The sequence below is a fragment of the Diadema antillarum genome, unplaced genomic scaffold (assembly GCF_040938485.1).
Source record: "Diadema antillarum isolate AM-2024a unplaced genomic scaffold, OU_Dant_1.0 scf00000075, whole genome shotgun sequence".
In the NCBI taxonomy this organism is placed as follows: domain Eukaryota; kingdom Metazoa; phylum Echinodermata; class Echinoidea; order Diadematoida; family Diadematidae; genus Diadema; species Diadema antillarum.
Genome location: NW_027270964.1, coordinates 3,629,469 through 3,647,510, shown reverse-complemented (window position 1 = coordinate 3,647,510; position 18,042 = coordinate 3,629,469). Strand labels below are relative to the sequence as shown.

Here is an 18,042-nt window from a genome sequence, read left to right as displayed (position 1 = left end):
AGATTGCACTATGAAAACGAGTGTGAGCATGACTACAATGATTATGAGAGAAACAGGAAAGAATGTTCAGTTTTAGTAAAATGTAGTCTTGATTAGAGCCATAGAATGTTCAAACTTTCGAACGAATAATTCCCTCATGCTTGAATTCCACATACAATCTCCTAAAATGTTATACAATAAAAAATGTACCACTAGTTAAGTTTTGGCAAGTAGGGCCTAACCCGGTGTAGTAAAGTAAATTCACTCAACAGTTTAAGTATGCTCATACATGTACACTGTAAATTTAGGCTGCATCATTTCGGACCATTCCGTCTCCAGCTGATCCGGTCCCATGCCTCCCTTCCCCTCTCAAGTTCCCTCCCCTCCCTTTCCTCCCCTCCCCTCCCCTCCCTTCCCTTCCCATAGGCATACCTTCTCCACCCTCCCCTCCCTTCCTCTCCCTTCCCTTCAGGCCTTCTCCTCCACCCTTCCCCCTCCCTTTCCTCCCCTCCCCTCACTTAGTCCTCTCCTCCCCTCCCCCCATCTCCCATTGCTCACAACGCAGAGAAGTGCGTTCACCTCCTCACCTTGATTCTTCGTAAGTTTTCGAATCCACCGCCTCCAGCACTGATATTTTTGCTGTTCCCCATGCGCTATGCACTTCCCGCTTGGCATCCCAACGTCTATGCATAGAGCTACGGAAAATTTTGGTCTGCATGTACATGTGTAACCAGCGAACGAATTTATGGCATGCATGTGTTACCCTGTGTGTGTCTACGAGACGGCGAAATACTTAGTACACAGAGACAACGTGCACAGAGGTAACTGCTGGTACGCAGCTAGATAGGCCACAACGTCTGTGTGTGTGCAATCGAACGAACCGCGACCGGTAAACCGCGGCCGCTACTATTAGTATACGATTTTTTATACGCACCTCAAAAATACGCACGACCGACACCAGCGATAGCACTGTGTTTGTCGTCAGCTGAGTGCTGAAGTGGCTGTATGCGGCCGGCGCGAACTACGACCGGAACTTCGCCATCACTCATCCAAACTCTTGTTTTTCGATTGGGACATGTTTAGTGCAACATAAAGAGGATCATTTTAGATTCCTGCATTGGCACCTTTGGAATGTATGTTGTGGAATAAGTCAGAAAGTCAGGCAACAACAACACGGGTTGCGACAGGATTTACAGCTACCGCACCGGCCTACTCCGTCCCGGGCCCGGCTGATCGAGCTCGCGCTGCGCTGACTGGTCCTTGCCGTGCTTGTGCAGCGAACCGGATTATACGCGAGTAGAATGAATGTACAGAGGGATTATCACATTCAACAAGTTTCATACTAGCGAAGCAATACTCGTCTGCCTTTTCGTAAGTTTGTCTGTAAATCTGTTAATGCAAAACGGTTACATGACGTGACCCCCCTTGCAAGTCTTTAGTTTTGGTGCTAACAATCTCGTAGAGTAACATAAACTTATGATCATGAAAATATAAAATTATCAAACCGGTTAACCTGTAGTGTTAGATCTATTTGTACAATGACCAATGAATGTATGAATCAATGATTGCCATGGATGGGGCCGATAGATGTAGAGGCCGGTTTAATTTACTAACTGTGGACCCCACACTAGCTGCTGTAGCTATTTATATTAAAGGACAAGTTCACCTTCATAGACATGTGGGTTTTGTGAATGTAGCAATAGTAGAACACGTCAGCAGTGAGAGTTTTAGGAAAATCGGACAATCTGTTCAAAAGTTATGAATTTTTGAAGTTTCTGCTCAGTCACGACTGGATGAGAAGACTAGGCCCTACAATACAAGTAGTAGCTTGTGATGTCACTTGTGTACAATGACATATAAAAAAAGTATATAAGAAAATTCAACATATTTTTACTTTTCTCGGATATCAAAAGAACACTCGACTTCTCTCTTTCACAAGGCAAGGGGAATAATTATTACCCTTAACATACATCAGTAATTTAAGTCGAAGAAATTTGCACAGTTTACGAATATTCAAAAGTAAAGTTTTTTGAAATTCTCGTTTTGTTTTCCGTAGACCTCTAACAATATCGTTGTACGCATGTGACATCATACACTGTGGTCTGTAGTCTTCTCATCCAGCAGTGACTGCACAGGTACTTTAAAAATTCACAACTTTAAATTGTGATTCCTTTTGAGCGAATTGTCTGTTTTTCCCCAAACTTTCACTGTGTGATGTGTTCTACTATTTGTTGCCTTCACTCAATCCACATGTTTATGAAGGTGGGCTTTTCCTTTGATTTTAAACTAACACCACTGAACAGTGCAGTGTATAAAAGGTACAGTGTAGTTTTGGTTGAGATGTGGATTCAGGTTTTAACTTTTTGCAAGGTAATTAGAAACCATTGATGTAGTTTAAACATTACAAAGAAGAATCAAAAGTTTATTTGATGAAAATCTGTTTTGAAATAGCTGAGATGTCCAAAAATAAAGTCAAAGTACTGACATGATAATAACTGATAATTGTGCCAGATTTGGGGCATTCAAGCGCTCTGTTGAGAAAGCATACCTCAGACATGAGTTATTTTTAGATGGGGTCACGCATTTTGGAGCAATAGGGTCATTCACCTGGCGCGCTTGAACTACTTACAGATGCCCAGAACAAAGAGAATGAACTCTTTTGAAGTCTTTCAACTTTGCATTACACGTATGTGCATGATACGCGCATTCTTCACATGCGTGCTTTTGGTACCCTTTTGGAGCACATTGGGAAGTGGTTCACTTTTGGCTCGGTACAGTACGATACAGTACTTACGGCTCCCACGATACTTTAGGAGCGTCCGAGACTCTTCTGGCGTCGGTACAGTATGGTACAGTTTGCTTGAGGAGAGAGCTTGAACATACCACATACATACATGTACCAACATGGCAACAATTAATCTTAGATTGGATTTTTGTGTGTGTCTGTTGTATAATTTTGATCTTGCTCTCATGCCTGAATCTGAAACTTGTTCTTCCAGATGTATTCAGTGGAGTTTTAAGCAATGGCTGGATGGGACACAGCGAATTCAATGGTGCTCACTCCACATTCCAATCCAAGGTAACTTGAATGGGTGAATTGACACTGGGATTTACTTTGTACTGTCAAAATACACTGTAATATAAAATATCTGTTAGATACTGTGAGTATGCTGTTGATGTACTGGAGGCGTATTGGCCCAATCAGCTCGGGGTAGAGAATTCGGGTGTTATCATTGTTGAGTGTTATCCTGTCAAAATATCATTTTTACCTATTAGATCACTGCATAATAGGAGCCTACAGTATTCTTCTGATGGTCTTATTTCATTTTTTTTTAAAACCAGATTGTCACAAGCCCAAGTTCTCCCTTAAATACCTGTACACAGGCCCAAAGTACTGTAAACAATATCTACATGTAGGGTACAATAATCATTTAGAATTGATTTATGGTTGTATTTCTACTGTTACTCGATAGACTGCCTATATCTTCATCCCATGGTAAAAGGCTGAAAACTTTCAGAAAATTGTGATTGCACACAGTATGCAGACCTTAATTAATGAAGCTTACTATACAAAAGTTGTATGTGTTTTAAGGTGTATACATCTGTCATGTACAATTTAGACATTATATACATACGTACAGAGTATTAAACCAGGTTATGGAAAGTGTTAAATTAATATTAAACCTACCTACAGTATGTTGTCTTCACATTTCTAAGTTACAACTTTTGTTTTGAGCCTCTGGTGATTCAATATTGCAAGTGATTCTCTACATGTTAAACATTATGACATACAGTGTACCAAAAGAATGTAACTAGTGTTAAAACTAACTTTCCATGAATATGATGATAAAGAAAAGGAGTAAGAAGAGAATCATCAGTATTCCTCCCTGATGGTGGATGTTACACGTGTGCAATGTCTCTGCCATCAGAGAGTGAGTATTACTAGTGAAAACCCTTAACATTCACAGCACTCGCCTAATAGAGAACAACTGAAGTACAATGTATTTTGGCATTCATTGTACCTTGAAAATGATAAGTTTGTGACCTACAATTTGTAGGCCTCATGGTGCTATAAAATCTACACTCTGTACTTGTACGGTGTAGGTACTGCATTTTGTTGTTATTGAGTACAATCACTGCTGTCAAAGGGAAAATTTATGACTATGGATCACCTTTTGAAAACCTATGGACAATAATTATTTTAACGCTGCTATCGCTGAAGATCTAAAAGTGTACCCATTCTGCGGATGACTGGTTCTGCAGTCTGATGTGTACATGTGTACAAAGAAAGGACTTTGACACACAATTGTGACAACGTGTCAAGTCTACGGGTATTTGTTTGCCATTGTTTTCTTGTGACTTTATGACTTCCTCAAAGATTCACAACAGAGAGGAGAGAGAGGGTGTGTGCAATATCTGTGCCTACTTGTACTATGTCTCGGGTCACTACAGATTGTATACTGTACCATACCAATCCAATATCATTGAGCTCTAAAGCCATGTCACCAAAGACTGTGGCAGTGTAATGATAGCTGTATTTTTTTTTCTTTTAGGTGCAACACATGTCTGTGACATATTTGTTCCTTGTACCTGATGTTTACAACTTGTAAAACTATTAGTGGTGATGATTTGATCATCTTTAGATGCAGTATACATGTACTTACAAGTAGATAGGGATTTTACCTGCTAGAATTTGTTGTGCTAATATGTCTGAGGTTAGGCAATAAAAGGATAGAAAAAGTTAGAAACTTCCTCATTACTGTTAAAGCCAGCACCATTTATTGCTGAACAAACCCCAAGCACTAAGTTTGCTTCACACTGCAGTGTAGATGTGTTGACTCATCGGCAAAGCAAATTTGATTTCTGATAGGAGAGTCACATGCAATACACTGACGGGAAGGAGTCTACCCAAATCCCTAGCACGATTGGAGACCTGTCTGTTCCTGTTGTGTCTCCAGGGAGGGTTAGCTGTCTCCACAGCCTTCATCTTTAAGATGTGGCATTCCTGTACATTATAATTTGTGAGATCAGACATATTTTGCTCTTTATGGAGTGGATGCAATGTGATGAAGCTGAGGATATTGTAAATAATTAGCCAACAAACCCCAAATATTACCTGAGAGGTGTCCTTCATTACGCCCCTTCAGTGCTTTAACTTTGTCCTTCATTACATCCCCTTCAATGCTTAAATAAATTTTTGAATGTGATACATTTTTTTTTTCCTTCGGTCCCATGATGATCTAGCAAACAAAGCTGAACCTGTCTTTGTGTTATGAGTTTGGGTCCAGAACAGGTTAGAGACAAAGGAAAAAAAAAATGGGGAAAAAATGTCTGCCTTCAGCGAATTTGGTGACTGAACTGTATGTCACTAAGAGACAACTCACATGGCTTCTACATAATGTGATTTTGAAAACTAAGAAGACAGACTTTACATTTTGTTTTTATACATCTTGTAGAAGGAGATCCAGTTAATAAGGATTCTTTGGCGAGCACATTGTACAACTTGCAATGAACATTGTACAGTGCGATGTAACATATCAGAAGTACTGTACGATCACATCAACCGTAGCGAGAAACTTGTCATGTGAATAATTGTGCATTGCAAATTCACCCCTTGTATTCAATGTACAATTTGTACATGTATGTGCAGTTGTGTACAACTGTATCTGTCAACATTCTATAGTTCTTTATCATTGAATGAGAAGTAGGATTTCAGTGTTTTGATGTACAATGACAAAAATGTTCTAAACTTACTTTTTTTTTTTTGGTCCCAGAAGTAATATTCATGCAATAGAAAGTCACATGAATGCAATGTATAATAGCCTATTAAAAGGGTGGTAATGAGCTCAAAAGCTATCTCTGGATTTCATTCAGTTTCATTGCTTCTTGTTTGACATGGAGTAGGGCCTATTGCTCTGGTTACGACTTACATTGTATGAAGGATGATGAACATGCTTCATTATCTCAGCTTTAATCACATTATGTTTCCTGTTGTAGGAGACACAACTACTGAAATTTTACAGTTTATGTTCAGAAATAATGCAAGATTTATGCCAGTATACATTGTAGGCCTACATTGTACAGTTTATTTTCAATCCCATGCACTAACAAACCTAGTTAAAGGGTGTGTACAGTTCTGGTCGAGGTGAAGATTTAGCTTTTCACGTTTTGCGAGATATTAAAAAACCACTCTATGAGATATCAAAGCGCATGCAGTTCTAAGGGGTATCAAAAGTTTATTCAATGAAAATCGGTTTTGAAATGGCTGAGATATCCAAAAACAAGGTGAGACAAAGAGATCCTACTGTGTAATAAAGTTGTGGCATGTCGCCTTTTATTATTAGCACTTTTTTGGATATCTCAGCAATTTGAAATCCAATTTTCATCAAATAAACGTTGAATCCTTCTTAAAATTACCTGCTCTTTCATATTTCATTATCTCACTTATGAATGTTCAAAACATGAATCCCTACCTCAACCAGTACTGTACAGTCCCTTTAAGAAGGCTTTTCAATAAGGTCGTTATTTATTTTTTGTTTATTTCCACTGTATACGATGTAAATGAAATGTCACCACCCAATGAGCAATGGAAAAGATCAAACTAGTTTCATGTGAATTCGATCAGAACATACAAAATGTACAATACTGTATCAATAGAGTGGATCTGAGAGAATGTGCAAGTACATGTGTAACTCCATACTCTGGCATACGCATTACACATTACGAGAGCCACCTGTACTTTATTGTATTGGGATGAAAGCATGATCATTTTAAAAGGCTTGTCCCTTGAAGCTGAAAAGGCCTGAGTAATTCATCATGAGGATTGTGAAAACCCTGGTATACTGTCAGTGGTAGTCTCATGGATAAGACCCAGATGCCAAGCACTGTTGGGAAATGCACTTAAAACCCTAGAAATTTCTTGATAATGATAGTGTTGTACAGTATCTTCTGTTGTTGACCTTGGACTGTGCTTTGTAGATTGCCCCCTCTCATATCAGAAAATAGTCTAAAAAGTGATGCTGTATGATTTGCCCTATGACTAGTTTCTGCATTAATAGTGTTTTGTAGCTCAATACATTTAGTGTATATAGGTCAAAGGTTGTGTATTTATTCCCTTTCTACAAGTGTTGTTTGTTTAGCACTGCACTGTGTGCAGTGGTTCCCTTTTTCAAGAACCTGTGGGAAATTCCTACAAGTGTAATCTTGCACTTTCAGTATGCCAATCAACTGCATCTGGTATGCATTTACACAAATGTAGTAGGCCTACAAAGTACAGTGTACAAGATAAAGTATATGGTACGTGTACATTGTATGTACACTGTACACATGTTACATTGTATTCAGAATTCTTTGAGAAAGAACTGAAAGTTTTTTTTTACACATTTCTACCCTTTGTTATTATGTTAAAAGTGCAACTTTTTTTTTAAAAGTGAAAAATATTCAATATGGCATATATATGGTGTAGTGTACATTGAAAATATATTTTCAGGGGGTGTAGTAAAGATCAGCAATATCAACTGGCATTTAGACAGGGGATGGTAGATGGATAGGTAGATAGACAGACAGACCTGCAGACAGCTAGATGGATTACTGTAATAGAGAGATCTATAATATAGGGGCCTAGATGAAAACCAGCCAAGATGGAAGTGCATGTAGGCTTTTTACATTCCTGTACAATTTGGCAAGGATGTAATTCGCTTGTGATATTGCAAGCTTTTACCCACTAAGATAAAATTACACATTCTTTCAAAATATAGAGAGTGCAATGATGACCTCTGAATGCCACATGTCCAAACTTTAATAGAGACTTTGAAGAAGTGGTATTGTGTTAAAGTCTATCCACAACCACTTTGCTGCTGAGGAATCCTCCCTGGCTACAGCGGGGAGAGAGAGGGGGACTTCAGTAAGAATTATGTTGTCATGGGCAACCAGTCAACAACGGCAGGTGTCTGCTTTTCAAGCCCGCTGTTGTTGTAGACTTGTGTGTATTGGAAGAGTAGAAAGCATCAACTGATGTGTGAATGTATTGCTGCTGATGCTCAGTCAGTAAATGTACAGCACTGGTTTCCTGTTCACCGATTTTACAATGCCATCCACACCTGCACCTCCATACATTTGTAGATTGTTTCAGTAAAAATCAAATGTTGCTGAAGGTCATTGCAGCTTCAACTTCTGGGCCTCGATTATATCCGCCTCCAGTGAAGAACATTAATTATCTGAATGTTATAAAACATGTACATGTACGTGTATCTGGAGTTGAGTCACATTGAGTGCAAAGAAAACATTGATTTTTGTTGGTGGTGGTGTTGTTGACTGTGAAGGTATCAGTTTGTGTGAACATTAGGCTAGGGACATGCCGTACAATGTATACCATACTATTAAAAATGTACAATTAATTTGTGAAAGCCTTTTTTCCCAATGTACAGAAATCATTTTCATGTGCAACATACTTTGTAGGCCTACATTTGTACAATGTTGTAGTAACTTGACCTTACAATATTGTACATAATGATCTGTATTACATGTTTCCACATAATGTTTTATGTGAACATTTTGATTGTTCAAAAAAAAAAAAAAATCTTAGCCCCGATGCTTTCAACAATTATTGATGCCTATTGTCATTGTTTTGTCTTTTCAGGAGGTCGTCCTTTGATGACGAGTTCATCTCCAAGTATACCACTACCAGCCACTACTCGCCCCGCGCTCCTCCCACCCCCCACAATGCTGGGTACCCCTCACCCCTGTCCCGGCCCTCTCCGGGAGAGGGGCCAGGGAGCGGACTGCCTTCTTTCTGCACCAAAGACAACATTGACCAATGTGTCAGCTATCTTGATCAGGTGAGGAGTTGTTGGCAGAATGGAACATCATAGCAAGCAATGTTCAACATGGAATTTTTCCATCGTTGATGACGTTGATGTTGACAGTGATGTTATCATTTTATACTTTTGATTGATACAGTATATGATCAATATATTTAGAGAATATGTCTCCACAGTTTCCACAATGAAATTCATTCGTACAAACAAAACTCTCCTCTGTCTTTGATATTTTTTTTTATAAAGCAGAAATGATCTTTCCAAATTTTGCCAAGTGACTATGTTTTGTTAACAAATTCTTCAATTTAAGCTCTCTAGATCCTACACCTATTTTGCTTCACCTTTTTAAATGTATGACTTCCTTTCTCTTCACTGCCAGACCCTGACCTGATAGACCAATTGTCACCATGAAGGTTTTTTTCTCTCAAAAAAAACACAAGAAATGACTGTCTTTTATACTGAAATCCCTTTGTATTCACACCCACATGAAACGTTGCTCTTCAGCCCATTCAGCCTACTCTCAGCACTATTGCCATTGGAAGTTTTAGTCATCATACAAATTATATCAGTTAACGTGTAGTTCCATGTTTTGACTCTGGTCCAAGGTATTGTGTCACACAGCTGGGGTACCATGCTATTATAAAGGTTGTGTGCACCATAGGCATAGTTTCAGTTGATCTATACAAAAATGTGCCCCGTGCAATGAGTTGGCTGATTTCATATGAAACAAGTTATTGCCATCCTTCTCATACAATGACTTTATATCAGATTGTCCTAGATGGGAAGCTTGTGAATTATGCACAGTTTTTACCCTTTTAGCCCATCCAGAATCAGCTAATGATTTTATTTTAATGCAGGCTCAAAGAAATTGATGGATGGATAGGTAATGCATGTGGATGTAAATTGACAGCTACGTTGTATCCATGCGATCATAATTTTGTCTATTTCTTGTGTATTTTAGAAAGCATTCTAGTATACCCTTTTATCTTGAACTGCCAGAGTTTGATGAGCCAGTGAATCTCCAGAAAAGTAGAATGTATTGAAAAAAATGTTTCAGACATCTGAGCCTGCAAATTGTATGGGAGATTCAAAGATTTTGAATACCACAAAAATACGAAACAAGAGGTACACATTGTACATTTGTACAAATGCATCCAGCACAGAAAATGTTGCCAGTGTAAAGTGTGTTTAAAAAGTATACAGATCTGTTACATACAAGTTACAAATTTCAGGTTATCCTTGTGTGGTTAATACTTGAATTGCTTCGTCTGCAATGAGTAGCTGAAGTGTACATTTAAATCTGTATTTAATGATAAATCCTGTCTGGTTCATATTGTTGACTATACTGTGCCATATGGTATGTTCAGTGTGTACAACTTGCGCACTGTTTGATGGAACATATGGTACATATGGTGTGACAGCTATGATGTGTTTTGTGATTCTGATGGATTCGGGTGTGAATGTGTGCATCACTGCACATGTGTATAATTTTATTGACTACAATAAAACAGGCAGTCAATATTCTACATTTTGAAGTCCTCATACCAGTAGAGCTCTGTATCATTTGTAACACTTAAGTGACGTTTACTTTTAGTAGCGGCAGTTTGACATTCTACCTGATAACAAGTCATCATAGGTGAAAAAAAAAAATCTGTAGCCCTGATCCCCACCCTCTCCCTTGCTCTCTACCCCACCCCAAAGTTGATGTTCAATGAAGGGGGGGGGGGGGTGGTCCCGGAGGAGTGGGAGCTGGTGCGGTCAAACAGTTGCCGTCATGTGAGGCCCACCTTTGCGTCAAATTTAAAGAATCCAGTGTGATAATACCTAGAATTTTTGACAAAGATATAGAGGATATCCGTAATCTAAAGCGAAGTCATGCATGAGGAAATGGTATCGTACAGGAAAGCATGAATCATTGATTTTTAATGCCATGCACAAGTTCAACACAAATATACTTTTGTACATGTAGAACAGTAGAAAATAGATTTGACAGAAACTTGATGAAAACAAGTCTTTTTGTTGATTTCTTGAATAACTTTCATCGCACTGTAATCGTGGAATGAAATACTTGTACAACCATGGAGCACATCCTTAGCTGGCAGTACTGATCAGGGGTCGCACTTAACTTTTTTTTTAACTAGCCAGGCGGACTACTTAGAATCAATTTTGACACTGAAGCAATATTTTGGCTAGCCAGACGGACTAGTAACTTCAGAATTTTATGATTTTTAGCTAGTCCGAAGTGATTTCGGGTGGCCAATGGCCAGCGGACCATCGCTAATTTCGAACCCTGCTGATTACTTGACGAGTAAAGATAGTTTCCCCAGTCACCTCAAAAATCAGAATAGATTTAATGAAATTCTCAAATTCACAGTCAAGGTTACAATGTATTCATGACAACACAAATGACTCAATGTCCTCATTCTCCATTGTCAGTACTGCATCAGTGCAGGAATTTCTTCTCTGCTTCAGAATTTAAAGCAAATGTGATGGAACCAAAATCAGTTCTTCCAACATGATTTGAAGACAACATGAACTGAAGACTCAATGTTGACAGTCTGACTGGCTCTAGCCACACTGCAGAAAGGTTTGCTGAAGAGATTAGTCCAGCCAAATGAAGCTGTTTGATTTGAAGGACTGTGTTTGCTTTCCTTTTTTGTCTCGCCCACCGGAGGTGAAGGCGAGACTAAGGGATCCAAATGGCGTCCGTCCGTCGTCCGTCCGTCGTCCGTCCGTCGTCCGTCGTCCGTCCGTCGTCCGTCCGTCGTCCGTCGTCCGTCCGTCGTCCGTCCGTCGTCCGTCGTCCGTCACAAATGTTAAAGTTTACCTGCAAGACTCTCTTATGATGCATAACTTGGCAACTGTTACAGCAATGGCAGCCACACTTGGGTGATAGAAGCACTAGGGGTATCTTCATGTTATGGTGTTGTCAGAGGTCATGTGATGAGGTCAAAGGTCATTTGAGGTCATATATTAAAGGGTATGTGCAAGACCCTCTTTTCTATGTTAAAGTTTACCTGCAAGACTCTCTTTTGACAAATAACTTCACATAAGTTGCTTGGATTACAACCTAACTTGGGTCATAGATGCACTGGGGGCACCTTCATGTTATGTTGCCGTTGGAGGTCACATGATAAGGTCAAAGGTCATTTGAGGTCATACATTAAAGTTTACATGCAAGACTCTCTTATCACTCGTAACTCGACACATGTTGCTACAATAGCAATCAAACTTGGGTGATGGATGCACTGGGGGTACCTTCATGTTATGGTGCCGTAAGAGGTCACATGATAAGGTCAAAGGTCATTTGAGGTCATATGTTAAAGTTTACTTGCAAGACTTATCACACATAACTCAGCACATGTTGCTACAATGGCAATCAAACTTGGGTGATGGTAGATGTCTCTTGGAAAGTTGAAGGTAACCACAAGGTCAAAGGTTACAGACAGGGGTCAACGAACTTTTAGGGCCCAATGTTAAGTTTTTAGGGTGCATTTCATTTGTGGCTCATAACTTTTGATCCCTTTGTCCGTTTGTGACCAAACTTGGATGGAACATGTCCCTTGGGGAGGTGAAGGTCGTCACAAGGTCAAAGGTCACAGACAGGGGTCAACAAACTTTTAGGGCCCAATGTTATGTTTTAGGGCGCGTTTTGATTGTGGCTCATAACTTTTGATCCCTATGTCCGTTTGTGACCAAACGTGGACGGTAGATGTCCCTTGGGGAATTAAAGGTCATCACAAGGTCAAAGGTCACAAAGGGGTCAACAAATTTTTAGGGCCCAATGTTAAGTTTTTATGGCACGTTTCGATTATGGCTCATTACTTTTGATCCCTTTGTCCGTTTGTGACCAAACTTGGATGGTAAATGTCCCTTAGGGTATTGAAGGTCACCACAAGGTCAAAGGTCATAAGCAGGTCAATTAACTTCTGGGAGTTATAAAAGATATTAATTCCTTGTACGCGAATGGGCGAGACACAATTTGGCGATTGCCTTGTTTTTAAAGCCTTGCCTTGTTTGTACTAACTTGTTTCAACAAAAACTGTGCTCATTTAATATGGTTTTGGCATCTATTGTATGTGAGGACATTGAGTAAACTTTTACCCACTCCAATAATTTGCATCCAAAGGCCTTGTTTGTACTAACTTGTTTCAACAAAAACTGTGCTCATTCAATATGGTTTTGGCATCTATGTGAGGACATTGAGTAAACTTTTACCCACTCCAATAATTTGCATCCAAAGGCATTCTATTTTCGTTCTTATTTTGTTATGTTTGGTGATTGTATTTGAAAGGGGTTTTTGTATTCACAGGTGTATCCTTGATATCAACTGTACATTGCACTGTGGTTCCTACAAGACTGTACATGTATTTCCTTTATATTTCTAGATTTTATTGATAGTTGTCCAGTGCTCAGTTGGTTCGATGTTTAACAGTCATTCAGACTAAACTTTGGAAGTGATGATTCATATCCATTCAGAAGTCGACTAGGCATTGTGAGTTATAGATATGCCCATTTGCGTTGATTCAAGATTGAAATTACGTGTACATTATTCTGTTTGTCAAAGGTGCTACCGTACTGTCTCTCTTTATCTCTGAATGTAGACATGTACTGGTATTCTGTCACCACAACCAGGAGAAAGTAAAAGAAAAAAAAAACAAACAAACAGACTAAAAAACAAAACAACAACAAACAAACCCAACAGCAACACAGATGAAAGTTCATACGGACTACAATCTGTACTGCTAGGTGGGATGATACATACCTGTACGATTTAAAATGAAGATTTTATCATTGAGGGAAAGTATGACTATCACGTAATGATTTGCATGTTTTGTTCTATTTTGTGTTGTAATTTTACTCCCATAGTATTGAGACCTGAAAGCTTTTACACATTAAAATGAATTTTCAAGCTTTAAACAAGTCTCTTCTTGTTTTGGTCACATTAGATGCTTACTCATTCTCTGTCTCTGAGTAGTCTAATTCTGAAACAGGGCATAAGGAACTTTGATTTCATATTCCTAAATTTTGTTAAGACAAGAGTGTATAATTCAAGAGAGAAATTTCACTCTTTTTTTTTGGAGGGGGGGGGGGGGGAGGGGCACTCAGAAATATCAGAGGAATTCCCATGATCATAAAGAATGGCATCATAAATGAAATTATGACTATTTGAATGCTGGGCAAGTCCAAGATAACGCGCACGTTACGTATGGGACATTCAGAGACTTTTATGACCTGAAAAATAGTGTTAATGGCCTTTGTTCATATTGAACTTTATCATGGTGATTGATATCTAGGAGAAGTATAATCATGTAAAAAATTGAGAAAAATGACCTTGACAATTATATTCTAGAAGAGAATATATGTGCCGTTACGCATGGGACCAGAAAAATTTTGTTTTTTTGAACATTTTTTTCAACCTCAAAACTCTCTGAAAGTATATCATTCTACAACTTGTAACTCACTGTGATGAAAGTCACAACACTCAAGATTATCACAGGTAAGTTTCATGTCATTTGCTTATAGGCAAAAAGCTCTAATTACAGGTTCTAATTAAAGACAGACATGACGTGTTACGTATGGGACAGTTTGTCCCCCATTCATTTAGTGTGTGAAGAACCATGTTTATGGGTATTTTGCATAATTATTGAAGTAAAATCAGTTGAAACTACTCAAATACTGATCCAGATTGTCAAGGAAACAATATTCCCCAAATATTCACCATCATAATCATATTCAATCATATTTTTATATTTTTATGACCAACCTGGGTATGCATGCCCTTTGTCCCCCATTCGTTTAGTGTGTGGAGAACCATGTTTATGGGTATTTTGCAAAATAATTTTGCAAAATACCCATAAACAAATTTTTGCATAATTATTGAGGTGGAATCAGTTGAAATTACTCAAATACTGATCCAGATTGACAAGGGAACAACATTTCCCAGATATTTACCATCATAATCACATTCAATCATATTCTATATTTCTTATGACCAACCTGAGTATGTATGCCCTATTTTTATCAGGATAGTTACTACTGAAAAATTGAATAGTTTAAAGTGTTTACTTCCATTGATGAAGGGCAGTTTGCCATTTAGTTTCAATAAAAAACAACTTGACACAAGAAATATTAAGTTTAATAAATAAGCAATACCTGCTGCGTGGAACCCCAGTGATCAAGTAGATATATGTCTGTCTAGCAGTCAGGTCATTGATTCGAGTCACACCTCAGTATGTATACCCATGAATTTTGTTGTGGCTACTACTGAAAATTGAATAAGAACAATTTGTGTATCACTTGCAATTAAAAAAAAATCATTTTACTTTTTTTTAATATATACTGTATATCACAGCCATTTCAAATTGGATCTCCATCACATCAACTTTGAATTCCTTTAGTCTTAGGATTTTATGCTCTTAAGTAATTCATATAATTGGTTTCCAATCATCTCTTTAAATGTTGAAAGCTGAATCCCCATTTCTACAAAAAACTATACCATCCCTTTAATGCTGATTTTTCATTGTGTATTTTGCCATTTTCCCCTCCCCCTTTCTGAAGATTGTTCAGTCAAGTTCATGTATTGTTTCAAGTGTCTATAACTCAAAAAGTAGCTACAATGTTGGGATGCTTTCTTCAGGATGATTGACCATTTGTGTACTGAGAGACCTTCCCAGCTAGCTACATGCATTCACATGCAATATGTATGAGGATGTCCCATACGTAACGCATTTGTCCCATACGTAACATTATTTTAATGCCTAATAAAAAATATTTCTTTTACTTTTTTTTTCTTTTTTCTCTGGTATTTAATTTCTCTAAACAATAAATTAGAACTTTCCAAAAGGGCATTAAAATAACCTTAGCAATTTCAGAAAAAACCTAAAAAAATGACCTCATTTTGTTACGTATGGGACATCTCATGATAGGACACGAGCTAATTTGCATAATCATTTGCATAATCCCTAAATTTTCATACCAAGTTAAACTATGTGATGAACTTCTTATGTCCACATATTAATCAAATATTATTTGCTTTCCTTTGAATTAATATGAATTTTTATAAATGTCCCATACGTAACGCTGTGTTTCACATTTATGCAAATGAACCCCTTGAAATTTGCATAAATTTACATAACATCATTTTTTCCTCCACGGAAATCAAAACTTCAACTCATAAGCTTCAAAATGATACCAAACACGTCAATATTGAGCAAAGATGAAATTTTGCCTTCTGAAGGGACCTTATCTTGGACTTGCCCTGCTGTAAAATGAAAGTTAACGAAATTCCATAGATTCAAGAAAACAAAACAAAACAACATTCTATTTTTTATGAGCAAGCAAAACAGTGGTGAGAATTTATAGTTTGAGTATGCATCATGTGATATCATCACATGGCTTAACATCTAATCAGAGGTGAACAGTTTCAGGTTTTAACCCCATGTCTATGGGAACCGGGTGCCCCCTGTTTTGAAGCAATGAAAATTCCAGTAATCTCGGAAGCAATGGGTTAATACAGTATTGTAACTGCCATACATTGTATGTACACAATGTAAATGAGAAATTATCTTATTTTTCCTATCACTTGTCTAAGATTACTCACGAAGCATGATTTTGAGTTCAATTTGCAAGATACATTTTTGTATTATGAAGCAATTGACCAGGCCATTGTACACTCGTAGATCAATGACTGTAGAGTTTTGGAGTTACTACAGTTTTTGTAGCTATTTTACGTCATGACAACTGGTCATTAATCCACAGGATATATCAAAGTATGACACAAACATGCCCATGCATGTCACATGCTGAAACAGGAATACAGTATGTCTACATGCTTGTGTATTCAGCAGTTGAGACAGGTAAAATGAGTCACTTAACATTTGCATAGCCTTCGATTGAATTCCGGGAGCAGTGCAGCTGGGGTCCATAACGCAAACACAAAATGGGACAAGTTTCAAATGAGTTGATCTATTCTATTAACCCATAGAACCCAGCTACAGCCTGTAGGCCTAATTCCAGTGAGGTATGAACATAAGACCATGTATATACAATTGTATACTGTATGTGTATGTACACATACAACGTAAGTACAGTTGTACACTGTACCTACAGCTTGGAGATGAGCTATAGACACAATAGATACAGTGAACAAAACCTGTAGAACAATATGAATAATGTAATATGAACATTACATGATGTAATAACCATACAAAAATTGTACATACAAATTGGCAGGTTTTATGACTTCATAATCATCTTGAGATCATGTCATCTGATAAAAAACAACAACAAAAACAGCAAAAACATACAAAAACCCAACTACAGGGAGTGCTGGCGCTGGCATTCTTGTGTGTTACCGTGGAGCTACTTTGGAATATTGCCCATATACAGATCCTCCTGTTTATATCTAACAAGGCAAATTAACAATTACAAACTACATGTGCATGTAGATTTGGAGTAGAGACAGAAATAAAAGTGTGCACATTATTAAAAATCAAAATATTCTTTATTCATAAAATGACGAAGTTTTCAGCTGTACCACAGACTTGTGAATTGAAGTCATAATATTGCTCTCTTTTAATACAAAGTTTGCTGTTTGATTGTTGAATGGGTCAGTGAAAGGAAGAATGATTGTAATCATTGCACATACAGTAGTAGCCAGTGCATGCACAGTATTACAATGCTGCCTCATATCCCTTCATTCTGCAGTTTCCTGTTGTCTAAAGTCTGTACTAGTCCCAGTAGTACTGAAGTGATAAGAAGTGACCTACCCTGTATACTGCTGTATTGTTATCTGCCATTGCCATCATTGGTAGTGTTTGGACGTTTGAGCAATGCACGGTGGCCTTCATATGCAAAACATGCAGATCTGTATCTAAAGTAGCCTTCTTATGCCTTGAAACTACAATATGCAGCTTATATGTGTAGATATTGTAAACTCGCTGCAACATTGGAGTCATGGGACAGGCAACATGGGCGTCACCAGGGGGGGTGCGTTGGGTGCGAACGCACCCCCTTCAGATCCTTAAAAAAAAAAAAAAAAAAAAAAAAAAAATCAGTCTGCGAGCGACCTCAACGGCGGACGCTAAATAATTACTCTTTTCTAATTTTGTTTATATTTTGCACCAGGGACACACACACACACACACACACACAAATCAATTCGCACCCCTGTTTCTGGCAGCACTGATTTTGTACATATCTATTAGTATAGTGTTTACTATTTATCGACCGTACTGTAAATCCG

General features: G+C 38.1%; 1 protein-coding gene across 1 annotated transcript in view; it reads left to right on the top strand.

Annotated features, from left to right (window-relative positions):
- The first annotated feature begins 1,059 nt into the window (after window positions 1-1,059).
- The window catches only part of LOC139717448 (afadin- and alpha-actinin-binding protein A-like), a 68,967-nt gene continuing 51,984 nt past the window's right edge, over window positions 1,060-18,042 (top strand). Inside the window, exons 1-3 of the mRNA XM_071628955.1 lie at window positions 1,060-1,350; window positions 2,979-3,058; window positions 8,618-8,816. Coding sequence (XP_071485056.1) covers window positions 3,003-3,058; window positions 8,618-8,816 — 255 coding nt within the window. The 5' untranslated portion in view covers window positions 1,060-1,350; window positions 2,979-3,002. The remainder of the gene's footprint in view (window positions 1,351-2,978; window positions 3,059-8,617; window positions 8,817-18,042) is intronic.